General features: G+C 54.3%; 1 protein-coding gene across 2 annotated transcripts in view; it reads right to left on the minus strand.

Annotated features, from left to right (window-relative positions):
- PLXNA3 (plexin A3) overlaps nucleotides 1-18,137 on the minus strand; it is a 101,887-nt gene that overhangs the window by 76,960 nt on the left and 6,790 nt on the right. For both annotated transcript variants that reach the window (XM_077329627.1, XM_077329628.1), the window contains 3 exons: nucleotides 16,230-17,468; nucleotides 15,213-15,395; nucleotides 1,316-1,444 (listed from right to left, as the gene is read on the minus strand). In XM_077329627.1, coding sequence (XP_077185742.1) covers nucleotides 1,316-1,444; nucleotides 15,213-15,395; nucleotides 16,230-17,411 — 1,494 coding nt within the window. In that variant the 5' untranslated portion in view covers nucleotides 17,412-17,468. The remainder of the gene's footprint in view (nucleotides 1-1,315; nucleotides 1,445-15,212; nucleotides 15,396-16,229; nucleotides 17,469-18,137) is intronic.

Raw genomic sequence — 18,137 nt, forward strand, 5'->3', positions numbered from 1 at the left:
GGCCCAACAGAGGTGAGATTTACCTCCACCAGGGCCGGGGTCTTTTCGGCCTTGGTCCCAACCAGGTGGAATGCCCTGCCAAGAGAGATTAGGACCCCGCGGGAACGGTAAAGGACAGGAAGGCCTGGAGGATCATTGTCCAGGGGGTCGCGATGGGTCGGACACGACTTCACAAACAACAACAACAACGGGCCCTAAATCCAGAGGACCAAAGTCCCCCCCCCCCCCCGCCTTCCCCATCCCCTTCCCTCAACCGAGCTCAGTGCTGAAAGGATGTAAAAGAAGGAAGCGTTCTTAACACATCGAAATGTATGCAGAGTCAAATCGCCCTTTGCCTCTCGGAGTCTAAAAGACGGCGCTTTTGGGTGGCAATTAAGTTTGGCAGGTTCTAGCTGAACGCAGGCTCCGCTAGCATGTGCTGGGGGGGGGGGGATCAGAGCCCCGGCTTTCATTCCTTGAAGAGAGACAAAGCGTTGGGGTGTGTTTTTTTAAAAAGATCTCCCGGATTCACGGCACAGTTCTGGAGGGAAAGAAATTCGGCACAGACCTGGCATGTCACTAGAGGATACAGAGAGGTCGGGTTCCCGGCCCCCCCAGCCCCCCACCCCCTGCCATGGGTGGAAGGCAAGGTTGTCAGATTCAGGGTGGAAGAATACTGGAGATTTGGGGATGAACGCTCGGTTGGACAAGGACCCCAATAGGGGACAAGGCCACAGAGTTAAAACATTAATTAATTGCCACCCAGTCGGGGAAACCCTTCCAAGGCCATTGAGAACTGCCAAGATTTTACGAAACCCCGGCTGGGGGCTTGCCAGGGTCTAAGGTCAAGGTCTTTCATATCCCCTCCTGCCTGGTCCTTTTAACTGGAGATGCCGGGGATTGAACCAGGAACCTTCTGCCTGCTAAGCAGAGGCTCTGCCACTGAGCCAGGGTCTCAGGCCAAGGTCTTTCCTATCCCCTCCTGCCTGGTCCTTCTAACTGGAGATGCCGGGGATTGAACCTGAGACCTTCTGCACGCCAAGTGGAGGCTTACAACTGAGCCAGGGTCTCAGGCCAAGGTCTTTCCCATCCCCTCCTGCCTGGTCCTTTTCACTGGAGATGCTGGAAACCCAAATAAGTCAAGCCCATAAGACCCTCCCCCCTTCCTGATACCCTTCCCACAAAACCACAAAGAGAAACACTCAAACCCTCCTTAGTGACCTGGCTATGGGAAGCTTTCTCCTTCTTTTTTCACAACCCAACTCTGGCCCTCCTCCTTCTTTTACAACAAAACAGGCAATTTGCAACCCCAACATGACGCCACTCCCAGACTGACCTGCTTCCGACTGAGTAGGTAAAGGTGTCGCTGGTCAGGGCTCAGGACCATGTCACGCAGGACGGGCTCTCCGGGCATCACCGGCACCGACTCGTACAGATGAGCTTCATTGGGGTTGTCCACACGCACCTGCAGGGAATAGCATTACCTGAGCAGGCAGGTCACTCCCAATTTAGTTATGCAAACGGCCCTTTAGCCTTCTCCCTTTGCACCAGTATGTGCTTGAGACAGTCCCCCTTGGTGAGGGGTCCTGGTGGTAAGACAGGAGAGGTAGAACAGCAGAAAAAAGGTCTGGGAGCACCTCAATTAGGGATGCCAGCGTCCAGGTGGGGCCTGGGGATCCCCTGGAATGACAGCTCCTCTCCAGACTGCAGAGGTCAGTTCCCCTGGAGGAAAGGGCTGATTGGGAGGGGGGACTCTGTGGCCTTGGACCCCACTCAGGGTCAGGGATGCGAGCCTCTAGGTGGGCCCTGGGGATCCCCGGGAATTCCAGCTCCTCTCCAGACTGCAGAGATCAGTTCAACTGGAGGAAAGGGCTGCTTGGGAGGGGGGACTCTGTGGCCTTGGACCCCACTCAGGGTCAGGGATGCCAGCCTCCAGGTGGGGCCTGGGGATCCCCTGGAATTCCAGCTCCTCTTCAGACTGCAGAGATCAGTTCCCCTGGAGGAAAGGGCTGCTTGGGAGGGGGGACTCTGTGGCCTTGGACCCCACTGAGGGTCCGGGATGCCAGCCTCCAGGTGGGGCCTGGGGATCCCCTGGAATTCCAGCTCCTCTCCAGACTGCAGAGATCAGTTCCCCTGGAGATAAGGGCTGCTTGGGAGGGGGGACTCTGTGGCCTTGGGCCCCACTGAGGGTCCGGGATGCCAGCCTCCAGGTGGGGCCTGGGGATCCCCTGGAATTCCAGCTCCTCTCCAGACTGCAGAGATCAGTTCCCCTGGAGGAAAGGGCTGCTTGGGAGGGGGGACTCTGTGGCCTTGGACCCCACTGAGGGTCAGGGATGCCAGCCTCCAGGTGGGGCCTGGGGATCCAGCCCTGGAATTCCAGCTCCTCTCCAGACTGCAGAGATCAGTTCCCCTGGAGGAAAGGGCTGCTTGGGAGGGGGGACTCTGTGGCCTTGGACCCCACTGAGGGTCAGGGATGCCAGCCTCCAGGTGGGGCCTGGGGATCCAGCCCTGGAATTCCAGCTCCTCTCCAGACTGCAGAGATGGGTTCCCCTGGAGGAAAGGGCTGCTTGGGAGGGGGGACTCTGTGGCCTTGGACCCCACTGAGGGTCAGGGATGCCAGCCTCCAGGTGGGGCCTGGGGATCCCCTGGAATTCCAGCTCCTCTCCAGACTGCAGTGATCAGTTCCCCTGGAGGAAAGGGCTGCTTGGGAGGGGGGACTCTGTGGCCTTGGACCCCACTGAGGCTCAGGGATGCCAGCCTCCAGGTGGGGCCTGGGGATCCCCTGGAATGACAGCTCCTCTCCAGACTGCAGTGATCAGTTCCCCTGGAGGAAAGGGCTGCTTGGGAGGGGGGACTCTGTGGCCTTGGACCCCACTGAGGCTCAGGGATGCCAGCCTCCAGGTGGGGCCTGGGGATCCCCTGGAATTCCAGCTCCTCTCCAGACTGCAGTGATCAGTTCCCCTGGAGGAAAGGGCTGCTTGGGAGGGGGGACTCTGTGGCCTTGGACCCCACTGAGGCTCAGGGATGCCAGCCTCCAGGTGGGGCCTGGGGATCCCCTGGAATTCCAGCTCCTCTCCAGACTGCAGAGATCAGTTCCCCTGGAGGAAAGGGCTGCTTGGGAGGGGGGACTCTGTGGCCTTGGACCCCACTGAGGGTCAGGGATGCCAGCCTCCAGGTGGGGCCTGGGGATCCAGCCCTGGAATTCCAGCTCCTCTCCAGACTGCAGAGATCAGTTCCCCTGGAGGAAAGGGCTGCTTGGGAGGGGGGACTCTGTGGCCTTGGACCCCACTGAGGATCAGGGATGCCAACCTCCAGGTGGGGCCTGGGGATCCCCTGGAATTCCAGCTCCTCTCCAGACTGCAGAGATCAGTTCCCCTGGAGGAAAGGGCTGCTTGGGAGGGGGGACTCTGTGGCCTTGGTCCCCACTGAGGCTCAGGGATGCCAGCCTCCAGGTGGGGCCTGGGGATCCCCTGGAATTCCAGCTCCTCTCCAGACTGCAGAGATCAGTTCCCCTGGAGGAAAGGGCTGCTTGGGAGGGGGGACTCTGTGGCCTTGGACCCCACTGAGGCTCAGGGATGCCAGCCTCCAGGTGGGGCCTGGGGATCCCCTGGAATTCCAGCTCCTCTCCAGACTGCAGAGATCAGTTCCCCTGGAGGAAAGGGCTGCTTGGGAGGGGGGACTCTGTGGCCTTGGACCCCACTGAGGGTCAGGGATGCCAGCGTCCAGGTGGGGCCTGGGGATCCCCTGGAATGACAGCTCCTCTCCTGACTGCAGTGATCAGTTCCCCTGGAGGAAAGGGCTCCTTGGGAGGGGGGACTCTGTGGCCTTGGACCCCACTGAGGGTCAGGAATGCCAGCCTCCAGGTGGGGCCTGGGGATCCCCTGGAATTCCAGCTCCTCTCCAGACTGCAGAGATCAGTTCCCCTGGAGGAAAGTGCTGCTTGGGAGGGGGGACTCTGTGGCCTTGGACCCCACTGAGGCTCAGGGATGCCAGCCTCCAGGTGGGGCCTGGGGATCCCCTGGAATTCCAGCTCCTCTCCAGACTGCAGAGATCAGTTCCCCTGGAGGAAAGGGCTGCTTGGGAGGGGGGACTCTGTGGCCTTGGACCCCACTGAGGATCAGGGATGCCAGCCTCCAGGTTTTCAGCTCCTCTCCAGACTGCAGAGATCAGTTCCCCTGACTGTGAATTTTTTTTCCTGACATCTAGCCTATATCGTTGTACTTGAAGTTTAAACCCATTACTGCGTGTCCTCTCCTCTGCAGCCAACGGAAACAGCATCCTGCCCTCCTCCAAGTGACAACCTTTCAAATGCTTAAAGAGGGCTATCATGTCCCCTCTCAACCTCCTTTTCTCCAGGCTGAACATTCCCAAGTCCCTCAACCTATCTTCATAGGGCTTGGTCCCTTGGCCCCAGATCATCCTCGTCGCTCTCCTCTGTACCCTTTCAATTTTATCTGCGTCCTTCTTGAAGTGAGGCCTCCAGAACTGCACACAGTACTCCAGGTACTGTGTACTCTCCAGAGTACAGGGGTCAGTTCCCCTGGAGAAAAGGGCTGCTTGGAAGCATGAGCATAATGGCATTATACCTGTTAAGATAATTCTTCTTTTCAAACCACACACTTACCAGCCCCCCCCCCCACACACACACACACCTATCTGTAGCAATTTCCCAACCCAGGCTTGGCAATCCCACTTGAAAATGTTTAATATTTTGCAAACAGCAAACAGAACTGCATTGAATTTCTATTAACCAAAGACCAGAACAGCTTAAAATGAAGGCTTGAAATAACAGCTAGGCAAGTTTCTAGGTCTACCTGCACCTTCCCCCCCTGAAAAAAACCAGAATCCCTGTCCAGTGTGGCATGGAAGAAATTTCTCTTCCTGATTCCAAAGTAGCGATTGGTATTTCCCTGGGCATGCAAGGAAGAGGAAAAAGAAGAGTTGGTTCTTATATGCCACTTTTCTCTACTCGAAGGAGTCTCAAAGCGGCTTACAGTCGCCTTCCCTTTCCTCTCCCCACAACAGACACCCTGTGAGGGAGGGGAGGCTGAAAGAGCCCTGAGATTACTGAAGAAGAAGAAGAAGAGTTGGTTCTTAAATGCCGCTTTTCTCTACCCGAAGGAGTCTCAAAGCGGCTTCCAGTCGCCTTCCCTTTCCTCTCCCCACAACAGTCACCCTGTGAGTGAGGTGAGGCTGAGAGAGCCCTGAGATACTGAAGAAGAAGAGTTGGTTCTTTTATGCTGCTTTTCTCTACCCGAAGGAGTCTCAAAGCGGCTTCCAGTCGCCTTCCCTTTCCTCTCCCCACAACAGTCACCCTGTGAGGGAGGTGAGGCTGAGAGAGCCCTGAGATACTGAAGAAGAAGAGTTGGTTCTTTTATGCTGCTTTTCTCTACCCGAAGGAGTCTCAAAGCGGCTTCCAGTCGCCTTCCCTTTCCTCTCCCCACAACAGACACCCTGTGAGGGAGGGGAGGCTGAAAGAGCCCTGAGATTACTGAAGAAGAGTTGGTTCTTAAATGCCGCTTTTCTCTACCCGAAGGAGTCTCAAAGCGGCTTCCAGTCGCCTTCCCTTTCCTCTCCCCACAACAGTCACCCTGTGAGGGAGGTGAGTCTGAGAGAGCCCTGAGATACTGAAGAAGAAGAGTTGGTTCTTTTATGCTGCTTTTCTCTACCCGAAGGAGTCTCAAAGCGGCTTCTAATCGCCTTCCCTTTCCTCTCCCCACAACAGACACCCTGTGAGGGAGGGGAGGCTGAGAGAGCCCTGAGATTACTGCTCTGAGACAACATCACTATCAAGACCACCCAGCTGGCTGCATGTGGGGGAGTTCAGAATCAACCCAGCTTGCTAGATTAGAAGTCTGCACTCCTAACCACTACACCAAGCTGGCCCCAAGAGCCCAGCAGGGACCCAATCCCTTCTGCCCACCCGCTCCCAATCCACCTAACTTCACAGAATCAGCATGAGAAATCTTCGCAGGGCATAACGTCACGGAGTCGACTCTCAAAAGCAGCGACCATCTTCTCCCGAGCAACTGACCTCTACAGTCTGAAGACCAGTTGCAACTCCAGGTGGTCTCCAGGCTTTACCTGGAGGTTAGCAAGCTTAGCACCCACAAACACACTATCCCTGGATGCAAAGGAGGACAGAGGGCTGTGTCCCCCATAAGCGCTAGGAAGCAGAGACCGTTTCAAGTGGTGCAGCTTTCCCACTCTGGATGTCATGCTACACCTGTTGAACTGCCTCTTCCACACAACTGGGGTCCCACTCTCATCCATTCTTACCTGCACCTGGGAGGAAAGTCAAAAGATGGCAGAAAAACCATTTCGGGTGGGTACCGCGATCCAGGGGTCCTAAACTGCTTAACGCGGAAGAGGTGTGTATTTGCATCAATATCATCCACATAAGGTAATTCCGCTTTTTGAAGCAAAGGGATCTCTTCTGCTCTGACCCACACCCCTAGCACGGGGCGCGAGGATTGGTGACGGGCAGCTGGACTCGGCACCCTCTTTGCCGCCACGAAGGCAAGATTGGCGCTTGGAGGGACCGGCGGCAAAGACGTGACAATGGGACTTAAGACCACGGGGTGGGGTAAGGGAGGAGAGAAGCCATTTATCTATTTTTACGTCCGCTGTTTGATAGGGAGATTTATTTAGTGAAGACTTGCCGCTCGGCTCTATTGAAATGTGCTCTTTGCAACTTGGCAGTTCTGCTGGGCTCAGCAGATTAAAAATAGTTATGAGGCTGGGTGGCAGAGATGAGAATCGCAGGAGCGCGTTGACACGGCTTTCCGTGAAAAAACAGGTGTGGTTAATACTCCCGTGTCACTGCAATATGCTGGGGAGGGGGACTGGGAGGGGAGAAAGAAATTATGGCATTTGCAATTTAAGATCTGGACTCCGTATTTTCACCTTCCAAATATTCGGCGAGATTTACACATTTGGATTCCTTGTTGGGTTCTTTCCTGAGGCTGAAAGAAGACCCTAAAAGAGCAATGCTACGACCGATCTGCAGGAGCTGAAGCATTTCCAGAAATATGCACAGAGATTAAACTTCCTATGACAGGAGAAGGGCTTGCCAGCTTTGGGTTGGGAAATTCCTGGAGACGTGGGATGGGGTGTGGAATCCCAAGGACAAGCTGCAGCTCTCTAGATGTCCATGGACTACAATTCCCATGAGCCCCTTCCTGCACTTGCAGGGGCTCATGGTAATTGTAGTCCATGGACATCTGGAGAGCCACGGTTTGGCCACCCCTGCCATGGGTCCACCGTCCAACGCTGCCGTTTTCTCCAGGGACCCCATCAACATTATTAAATTTAATTTAATTTAAATTAAATATATTATTTTTAAAAATCGATTTCTGATTTTCAGTTAATCAGGAAGGGCCCTCTAGGAAGAGGAATGGGAGAGGAATGGGAAGGCGACTGTAAGCCACTTTGAGCCTCCTTCGGGTAGGGAAAAGCGGCATATAAGAACCAACTCTTCTTCTTCTTCAGTAATCTCAGGGCTCCCTCAGCCTCACCCACCTCACAGGGTGTCTGTTGTGGGGAGAGGAAAGGGAAGGCGAATGGAAGCCACTTTGAGACTCCTTCGGGTAGGGAAAAGCGGCATATAAGAACCAACTCTTCTTCTTCTTCTTCTGGACAAGAGGTTTGATATCAGAGAAATGCTCCTTTATGCACTAACTTGTCCCTCCATAGTAGCCTCTGAGAGGACGAGGTGGAACTAGGGTTGCCAACATTGGGTTAGGATACACCTGGAGATTTTCCAGGTGGAGTCGGAGGAGGTGGGCTGTGACTTCAAGGGGGCTCTACTCCCTGAACCTCCTTCCAAGGCGGCTGTTTCCCCCCCAGGAGAACTGATCTCCGTAGTTTGGAGATCAGCCATAATCCCAAAAGGTCTCCAGCCACCACCTGGAAGCTGGCGACTCTTGGTGGAACCCAGGACCGAGCCACACTCCTCCCGCCCCCCCCCCCCCATCTTTGGAAGGAAGGTATCTCCAACGGGAAGGGAGACCCACACAAGCGCAGGAGAAAGCTCAAAGGGTCTTTCTTTTGGGCCAACAAAGCCCCATTGATCCTCCCCCACAAAGCAACCCAGCCCTGGGGGCCAGTGCCGTTGTAGTGGTAACAACCGAGCTATAAAGTAGCCCCCCTCCCCATCCACACGGGCGGGATAATGGTCCTTTTGAGAGCCCGTGGGGGGGAACAAGGGGGTCACCGCCTTTCCCTCTTGGCCCCCCTCTGGGGGGTCAACCCCAGGGTGAGTCTCCAGGCCATGCGGCAACAAGGCCATTAGTGTAGTCCGGAGACCGGGGAAGGGCCAAGGGAGGTGGGACGGCTACCGCCCTGCCTCCTGCCGCCCTAATTGAATCACCACTGCTCCGGAGAGGAACAGAAGGGGGTCACGACCTCCCCTCATGCCCCCTTGCCAGGGGTTCAAGAGTTTAAACAGCATCTCCCTTCTCCGGCTCCTCTCCCCCCCTCTCCCCACAGCCCCACAGCTGTAACTAAATTCCACGCCGGCCTCAAAGATCAGACCCTGCCGGGATCTCCTGGGATCGCCCTCCCTCGGACACACATGTTCAGCTTTTGTTCGACACGGGTGCGGGGCGGGGAATGAGGTGGCCGTCCCGATTGCTTTTTTCCCCCGGAAGGTATCGATTCGGACCCAAGAAGAAGCCGCCTCAGTCCCTCACCCCACCCGACCTGCTTAAAATGCTTCCTCGGAGAGGGAAAAGAGCTGAGCCGAATTTTCGCGTCCCGGGCCTGGAATGCATTCGGCCCAGCAAACCGGAACCTGAGGCTCCAGTTCAAGCATCGCTTCACTTCCGAACCCCAAAAGGACAGGGCTCAAGCCAGTGGGAAGTGATGCCCTCCACCCAACTGTTCACCCCGATCTGACATGCTTTGCACCGATACTGAAGGCGTTGTCTGCTTGTCGCGTTTTTACCCCACCGTTTCTCCAAGGAACTCAGGGTGGTGTGCTCCGGTTCGGCCCTGCTCTTTTTTGCCACCCACAACTCCCCTGCGAGGTAGGCCTGATAGAAAGTAACTGGGCCACAGCAGCCCAGATGGGAGCCGGAATTTAGGCAGACACGGAAACCACTACACTGGTGCAGACCTTTCCAACTTTTCAAGCAAAGGTTGGATACACACTTTTCTTGGATGCTTTAGGATGCTTAGGGCTAATCCTGCGTTGAGCAGGGGGTTGGACTAGATGGCCTCTGTGTCCCCTTCCAACTCTATGATTCTATGATTCTATGACTTCCAGGGTTGGGTTCGATGTCTGCTTTAATTCCAGGAAGGGATTTAAAAAATTGGAAAGGGGGCTAAAGGTCATTCCGTCCCTCACGATGCACTTAAAGCATCCCTGACAAATAGAAGCTGGGAACAAACCAAGTCCGGTGACATATTTAAGGCGAACAAAGTTTTATTCAAAGCGCCAGCTTAATGTGAATGAAACCTTCTTGGTCTTCACTACCCTGAGACTCAAACTTGGTTCTGCTGCATCAGACCTACATGACTACCCATCTAGGTTCTCTCCACTTTAACACCTCCAAAGGGGGAGAGAATCTACAACATTCTCTGGGCAACCAATCAGACCACTCCACTGCCCTTTTTGATAAAGGATTTCCCCTCATGTTCTCCGCTTAGGGCTGATCCTGCCTTGAGCAGGGGGTTGGACTAGATGGCCTTTACGGACCCTTCCAACTCTATGATTCTATGATTTAAACCCATCATGATAGAATCATAGAGTTGGAAGGGACCTCCAGGGTCATCTAGTCCAACCCCCCTGCACAATGCAGGACACTCACAACTACCTGCCCACCCACAGTGACCCCAAATTCATGCCCAAATGATCCCCCCCACCACCAAAAATCTCCAGAATTCAGGCTAGTCTGGAAGGGATTATGAGCCTTAGTTATTGCCCCCACCACCAACCGAACAAGCACCCTACTCCCTTGGGCAGAGTTCCCGATAAATGTGGGATTGCCAACCTCCAGAAAGCACCTGGAGATATCCCGCTATTATAATTGATCTTCGGTTGACCAATATCAACTCCCCTGGAGACAAGGGCTGCTTTGGAGAGTGGAGTCTATGGTTCTGTACCCCTCCCCCTTGCCAAATACCACTCTTTTCAAAGCTCCGCTCCCAAAATTTCCAGGTATTTCCCAACCCAGAGCTGGCAACCCTAGATGAAGACCAGATGGAGGTTTTGTGCAAACTGGAGATCCAGGACGGTGTGCTGGTTAAGTCTGTTGGATTAGTATCAGGGACCTGGAATCGAATCCCCACTAGTCTGCGGAAGCTGGCTAGGCAACCTTGGGACCCTAACCTGCCCTGCAGGGTTGTTGTGAGGCCCAAAACAGAGGAGAGGAGAATGACGTCAGCTGCTTTGGGTTGCTGTCACACAGAAAGATGGGGGGCGAATTAATCAAATCTATCAATACATTGGGAACAATTCCCAACGTTTTGGTCTGCATTCCCTTCTCTCTCCCTTCTGCCGGCGGCCCCTGCCTGTCACCATTCTTACAGGCCGGCATGCTATGTACTAACTTAAAAAGGCAGCGGAAAAAAACCCAGAGGCGGGGAAATGCTGAATTCAGATTAAAATGCGTCTGGAAGAAATATTCCCCCTGGAGGACCTGCGGTCCCTGACGACGTCCTCCCTAATAACCTTGAGGTCTAGCCCCCATCGACGTCACCCCTAATAACCTTGAGGTCTAGCCCCCATCGACGTCACCCCTAATAACCTTGAGGTCTAGCCCCCATCTCTGGACCCACATCCGTTCAGGAAGGTGGGGTGCAGCATGAGTTCTGTCTACCTCCCCTTCTAGCAGCAGCCTGGATCCCCCCTCCCTGTGTCCACCCTGCAGGAGGGGCCCGCCGACTCACTCAATACCCGGTTAATATTTAATGCGATAAATCTGTTGGGCACAAACCTCTGCAGAGTGGTAACTAATGGTGATTGGGGGGAAGCTGTCAGTAACAAGGATTTCTCTCCCAATTCTGCCATGCAGCAGGCAGAGCTGGGGGTGAGTGTGTGGAAAAAAGAGGGCATCTCAAGCCTGTCCAGATATCTCCCCCCAATGATGTATTTGTTTATTTATTACATTTATATACCGCCCTCCCTCGCATCTCAGGGCAGCTCACAGGGAATGTGAAAAACCGTATGACGAATACAACATAAGTTCAGTAACTGCATCAATTCACAATAACAAACTCAACAATTGAACATTTGATTGTTGATGCGTAGTATTCGTTGAAGGGCGTAGGCAGAGAGGCAGTCTCTCAGGTACGCTGGGCCTAGACTGCATATGGCAGCTATTCTCATAGAATCATAGAATAAGAGAGTTCTATGATTCAGGGTTCTTCTGGGTCATCTAGTCCAACCCCCTGCACTATGCAGGACACACACAACCCTCTCGCTCATCCACTGTCACCTGCCACCCCCTTGAGCCTTCACAGAATCTGCCTCTCCGTCAGATGGCCATCCAGCCTCTGTTTAAAAATCTCCAAAGATGGAGAACCCACCCACTCCCGAGGAAGCCTGTTCCACTGAGGAACCGCTCTGACTGTCAGTAAGTTCTTCCGGATATTTAGAAGGAATTTCTTTTGAATTAATTTCACTCCATTGGTTCTGGTCCGTCCCTCCGGGGCAAAAGAGAACAACTCTGCTCCATCCTCTACTCAGGGGTAGTCAACCTGTGGTTCTCCAGATATTCATGCACTACAATTCCCCATGAGCCCCTGCCAGCATTTGCCAGCAGGGGCTCATGGAAATTGTAGTCCATGAACATCTGGAGGACCACAGGATGACTACCCCTGCTCTATATGGCAGCCTTTTAAATACTTGAAGATGGCTATCAGATCCCCTCTCGGTCACCTCCTCTCCAGGCTAAACAGACCAAGCTCCCCCAACCTTTCTTCCTACGTCTTGGTCTCCAAACCCCTCACCCTCTTTGTTGCCCTCCTCTGGACACGCTCCAGTTTATCTATATCCCTCTTCAACTGTGGTGACCAAAAATGAACACAGGACTCCAAGTGTGGCCGAAGCAGAGCAGAGTAAAGCTCCACCTTTTTACCATTGAGAAACCCCTGAAATATTCTTCAGGCTTCAAGAAACCCCGGAACTGATGTCAGCAGAGCACACCTTCCTGCCACGCCCAGGAAGTCACATATCGCCACACGTGACATCACCCAGACTCTCCCACCAGGCCAGCAAGGATGTCTTTGGCCAGGGCCCCGCCCTTACCCACCTGCTCCAGGCCCATCATTGGCCATTTGCGGGGGGTGGAACTCGACATGACCATATACGGTCATATCACCCAATACATTTACATTCTTCAAAAACATGTATAAATAAACAATTACCTCCCACCCAATTGGAGAAATCCTTCCAGGGCCAAAAGGAAGCCCCAGGGTTTCATGAAACCCTGGTTGACAGAGCCTGGTGTAGGGCCAAGACGAGGGGTAGACAAACTGCGGCCCTCCAGATGTCCATGGACTACAACTCCCATGAGCCCCTGCCAGAGAAAGCTGGCAGGGGCTCATGGGAATTGTAGTCCATGGACATCTGGAGGGCCGCAGTTTGACCACCCCTGGAAGACCCTAAGCTTGATCCTGGATACAGTTGGTAACCAGTGCAGCCTGTAGGAGTATGGTCCAGATGGGGGCCCTCCAAGGACTAGATGACCCAGGAGGTCCCTTCCAACTCTGTGATTCTATGATTATAGATGTTTATCTTTACATACATGGTGGAAATTGCCGTCAAATCACCATCAGCTTATGGCAACCCTGTAGGGTATTTCATGGCAAGAGATATTCAGAGATGTTTTCTGCTATTGCCTACCTCTGCATCACAACCCCTGGGGGTCGCCCGCCCTAATACTAGCCTGGACTTCTTTTGTGGTCTCCCCTCCAAGAACTAACCTGGGCGGACCCTGCTTAGCTTCCGAGAGCTGACAAGATCAGGCTAGCCTGAGCTATCCAGGTCAGGGTGGCCTTCCATTTAAGGAGTGAGAAATCAGAATTTGTCATCCAGCCCTGACTTGGATGGTCCAGGCTGGCTTGATCTTGTAAGATCTCAGAAGCTAAGTAGGGCTGACTCTAGTTAGTACGGGAGACCCCCCAAAGAAGTTCAGGGTCCCTTTGCAATGATGGCTTTAATCGGCGAATAGAATGGTACTGGAGAGCTGGGGGGGGGGGGGGTAATTTCACAGCCAGTGGAATCGGCTGCCCGAGGAGGCAGTGAGTCCTCAAGCAGCCCGGAAATCACAGGGCAAAAAAAGCATTGTATAATAAACTCAAAATCAGAAACGTTTCTTGCAGTGGACTCACAGGACCACATGAGATATGCACGCAAACAAAAGAACTGCACAGCTGACAACCTTCCTGGAGGAATTTTCCACAATTTTAACAGTCTGGCCAGCTCACAGAAGCATCTCTCCTCCCAACTATTCAGGGGTAAGAATTCTCCGAATCATATCAGGGGGAAAATTCAGTCAGAGTAGTTCAGCAGTGGAAGGGGCTGCCTAAGGAGGTGGGGAGCTCCCCCTTATTGGTAAATCTCAAGAGGCATTTGGACAGATACTTCTCATGGGTGCTTAAGGCTGGTCCTGCCTTGAGCAGGGGACGGGACTAGATGGCCTCTATGGCCCCTCCCAAAATTCTGTGAACACCACCTCTGCTCATCTCTGTTCATTCAGTGCCATAACACCAGAGAAGAGCGTCTTGCACAGCCTGAACCTCTCCCCATCTTCAACAAGCGTGGTTCAAGGGGGGGTGTGGGGCAGGCTGGAGGTTTTCCCATGGGGCGCGGCCTAATTCTGGAGCGCACAGCTCCTAGTGAAGGAGATCATTGGCGCTTTCCCACCCAGCCTACAGCACAGTAAATGGAAAACGCACAAGCATTAATTGTGATATTCATTAAAAAAAGAACACATCGAGGTTTAAGATTTCTTAGAAGCCGTGTGCCCTGCTCCGGCTATGTGAGTTTCAACTCTGGGAAATCAAGAAAGCACGAGAACAGACCCCGGATTCTTCCACCAAAACGCGCAGAGGACAATACAGGCTCAGAAAAAGCATCCTGTAGTTCTAGAACAGGGGTAGTCAAACTGCGGCCCTCCAGATGTCCATGGACTACAATTCCCAGGAGCCCCTGCCAGCAAATGCTGGCAGGGGCTCCTGGAAATTGTAGTCCATGGACATCTGGAGGGCCGCAGTTTGACTATCCCTGATTTAGAGCAAGGGTGGCCAAGCTGGGGTTCTCCAGATGCCCTTGGACTACAATTCCCATAATCCCCTGCTGGCACAGAGCCCTGGTCTCCATCCTCCCAAACAATATCGGGCACTTGAAGGCATTTGCTTGTAAATAACAATAAGTAATGACCATGGACTACAATTCCCACGAGCCCCTGCCAGCAGGGGCTTATGGGAACTGTAGTCCATGGACATCTGGAGGGCCGCAGTTTGACTACCCCTGTTCTAGAACGTGACGCTTCTCAGCTAAATATTCCAGCCTGAAATTCAGCCGCCGAACCAACCCTTTCATCTCGCAAAGAGCAACCGGGGTTTGTTAGTCTAGTGGGACCAACGACATTTCATTCCTCTTAGGGAGGGGTCAAAGGGCAGCGTATTATCCCAGTAAGAGGGGAAAGAAAAGGTTTTGGAGAAAACGGTAGCAATTGCCCAGGGGAGGGAAGCTAGCCTCTTTTCAGGACATACTTGTAGACCCGTGAATTAATATTCCAGAGGCCTGGCTCAGATTAGAATACAATAACTGAAGGGGTCGGGAGAGATCGATACGCATTGCGTTTGCAGGCATAGGTGGGCCTCACGGGGGAGGGATGAAGGAGGGAGAAAAGGCCTTGCTACAGGGAGAAATCTCTATTCCTTGCTGGCATACAGCCATCGGGGGCATTTCGAAGGGTTCGTGGCCCAACAGCTGTAGCCGAACGAGCAAGGAAACCCCCTAGCACAAACCGGAAACTGGTGCTCCTGTCCCAAAAGGCTGCTTTGCTCCCACTCCAATTTATTTTTTAACCCGGCATCACCGCCGGGACCAAAAGGCCGCTCCAGGAGGCGTGAAACCTTCTGTCGCCAACTAAGGGGCACGTAGAAAGTCTTCTCAATTCCGCACAGCGCATTGGTATAAACCAGAGAGCCCTCCAAGCTGACCCTCCACACCTTTGGCTGCCAGCCTCAACCTCCTGCCCGCGAGCGGAACGTCTCACCTTCTTCAGGTTGCCCGTGCGAGTGCCGATGAAGACCACCGAGTGTCCGCGGTAGGTGTAGGCGGCGACGCTGGCCATGCCCTCGGCCTTCTCTTCCAGCAGGGGGCGCCCTTCGATGACCTGCAGTCCCCCTAGAGGCTGGTTGAGCACCAGCCCACAGAAATTCCCGTTGATTTGCATGGGCTGGGAGAAAAAGGAGACGGAGAAGGAAAGGGGTCAGGGGTTGGGATCAAAAGGGATCGCGCTCCCTCTCTCGGACATCCCTCAAGGACACTGTATCCCCAAGCCTCACAAACTCTACTCCCCCCGCTAATGTTAAGGATGGGGAAGGCAGGGCTGTCACAGTTTCGACAGAGGAATTCCTGTTCCAACTATGTGCCGATGAGACGCAAAGAGAAGTTCTTCTCTTTAGAGCCTTAAAAAAAAAAGGTACTAGAATCCTAGGTAATGACTAGTTTCGTGGTAAGACTTCCTCAGCTTTGAAATCCTAATTGCACGCAACCCAAAGAAATTCAAACAGAGCTCAAGGCCTCTCGGGAACAGAATAGAGGTCACATTTCGGGGCTGCATCCAATTATTATTTCAAAGCTGAGGAAGTCTTACCACGAAACTAGAGGATTCTAGTCTTGATTGTTATTAAAGACTCTGAAGACAAGAACTTCTTTTCATGGTTCATGTTAACCTAGGAACATGGGAATTCCTCTGTGAACTGCAAGATTTACGTTCCCCCTCCCCCATTGCATGGTTTTGACCACAGCAGCCAAAACAAGGCAGAATTTGAGGGCCTTGAGGTACAGAGTTCTAGTTCCCCCTGTTAAAAGAAATGGAAATGAGCAAGTAGAAATCAGCAGGGCCCTTTTAAGTGGCTAGGAAACCTTCTTGGCCCCTGACGTCACTGTCACTGAGGCCTAGAATTAAACCGTGTGGGCAGGACCCATATCACACCCCTCCGTTTCCCTGAGAGATGTTTTAACTCCCCAGCTCTCCCCTGGACACTGTGAGGGCCCCGAGATGTACCGTGTTGATGCAGGGCAGCTCTTTGTTAAGAAGCCACGGCAGCGAGAGCCGTCCCTCGCCGCGGTAGCATGACTGGATGCGCTCCCGGATGCGTTGGTTGACCTTGTCCAGCGTGAAGAGGCAGAGGAGGCTCTCGCGGGGCGGGGCGGCCCGGTTCTTCTGCCCTTGCGAGAAGGCCGCGTAGAGGACGTCCTGCCCCTCCGCAATGCCCAGGGCGCGGGCCAGCTGGCGGCCCGCCTTGGCCAGCTGCGCGGCCTGCACGAGGCGATACTCCACCCCGTCCTTGGAGCAGCCCAGGGGGAACTCCACGTAAGAGTAGAACTCTGTGTCGTTGGCACACAGGCGCACGATTTTGGAGGAGAAGAACCTCTCTCCGCCGGACGCTCCGGGGCCCACCGGCCCACCTGCTGGCTCTAGGGGGGTCTGGGCCGTGTCCAGCTGCAAGGTCAGGAAGTACACAAAGCCTCCCGAGACGAAGGCGGAGACGTAGTAGATGTCGAAGGCCGGGTACAGCGAGAGGGTGTCCGAAGGCACCTTGATCTGGGAGGACACAAACTCGTCCTGGTAAACGAGGCTGAACATCTCCGGGCTGGTGGCGTCGGGGGCCAAGCGGCGGCTGGAGAGGGTGGGGAAATATTCCGAGCGGCCTCCGATGGACGTGCCGACAAAGAAGCGGCTGGGCTGCCCGGGTTTCTCCACGATGACGCCAACCATGGCGTCCGGCTCGCGGCCGCCCGAAAGGTAGTGCTCCTTCCGCTGGTGCGGCTCCCCCAGCTTGGCCAAGTCGTCGAGCCGCAGAAGCTGGCACACGCCTTGCCAGATGCTGCCGCACGCCACCAGCCGCCCGCCGGCGTAGTCGATCAGCAGCAGCTTGTTGACGTTATCAGCGGGGGCCAGCGGGTGCGCGCAGAGCCGCACGCCCGGCGGAGGGTAGCAACGGGGGTCATCGGGCACCGGGCCCGTGGCATGAGTCCGCAGCTGGCTCAGGTTGGCCGAGAGCTTGTAGATGCGGTTGATGGCGCCGAGGTAGACCTCACCCGTGTCCTGGTGAACCGCCAGGTGGGTGAGGGCCGCGTCCGAGACAGTGAATACGGCACGTGCGGGGAGGCCGCCCGGCACAGGCGGCAACGAGGAGAGAAGGACGGCGGCGACGGTGGAGACGGCAAGTGGCAGGGGCCACATGATCACCAGGGGGGCACCTGGGGTCAGGCCGGGCCAGGCGCGGGCAGATCATCCAGCCTGCAGACATTGAGAAATGCAAAAAGGTCACTCAGGGATATGCAAAGGCAAGCCATGGAATCATAATCCTAGAGTTGGAAGGGACTTCCGGGGTCATCTAGTCCAACCCCCTGCACTGTGCAAGACACTCACAACCCTCTTGCTCACCCACTGTCACCTGCCATCCCCTTGAACCTTCACAGAATCAGCCTCTCTGTCAGACGGCTCTCCAGCCTCTGTTCAAAAATCTTCAAAGATGGAGAACCCACCACCTCCCGAGGAAGCCTGTTCCACTGAGGAACTGCTCTCACTGTCAGGAACTTCTTCCGGAGGTTGAGACGGAATTTAGAATCATAGAATCATATAGTTGGAAGGGGCCTCCTGGGTCGTTTAGTCCAACCCCCTGGACTATGCAGGAGAGAATTCACAGAATCAGTCTCTCCGTCAGATGGCTCTCCAGCCTCTGCTTAAAAAATTCCAAAAATGGAGAACCCACCACCTCCCGAGGAAGCCTGTTCCGCTGAGAAACCACTCTAACTATCAGGAACTTCTTCTGGAGGTTTAGACGGAAGTTATTTTGCATTCATTTCATCCCATTATGGTCTGTCCCTCTGCAAGACCTTAAAACAGGCGCCCCATTGTGGTACCCCCCAATACTGCCCGACAAAAAAACCAAGTTTTTACAAAGTG

The sequence above is a fragment of the Paroedura picta genome, chromosome 3 (genome assembly GCF_049243985.1).
Source record: "Paroedura picta isolate Pp20150507F chromosome 3, Ppicta_v3.0, whole genome shotgun sequence".
Classification (NCBI taxonomy): Eukaryota; Metazoa; Chordata; class Lepidosauria; order Squamata; family Gekkonidae; genus Paroedura; species Paroedura picta.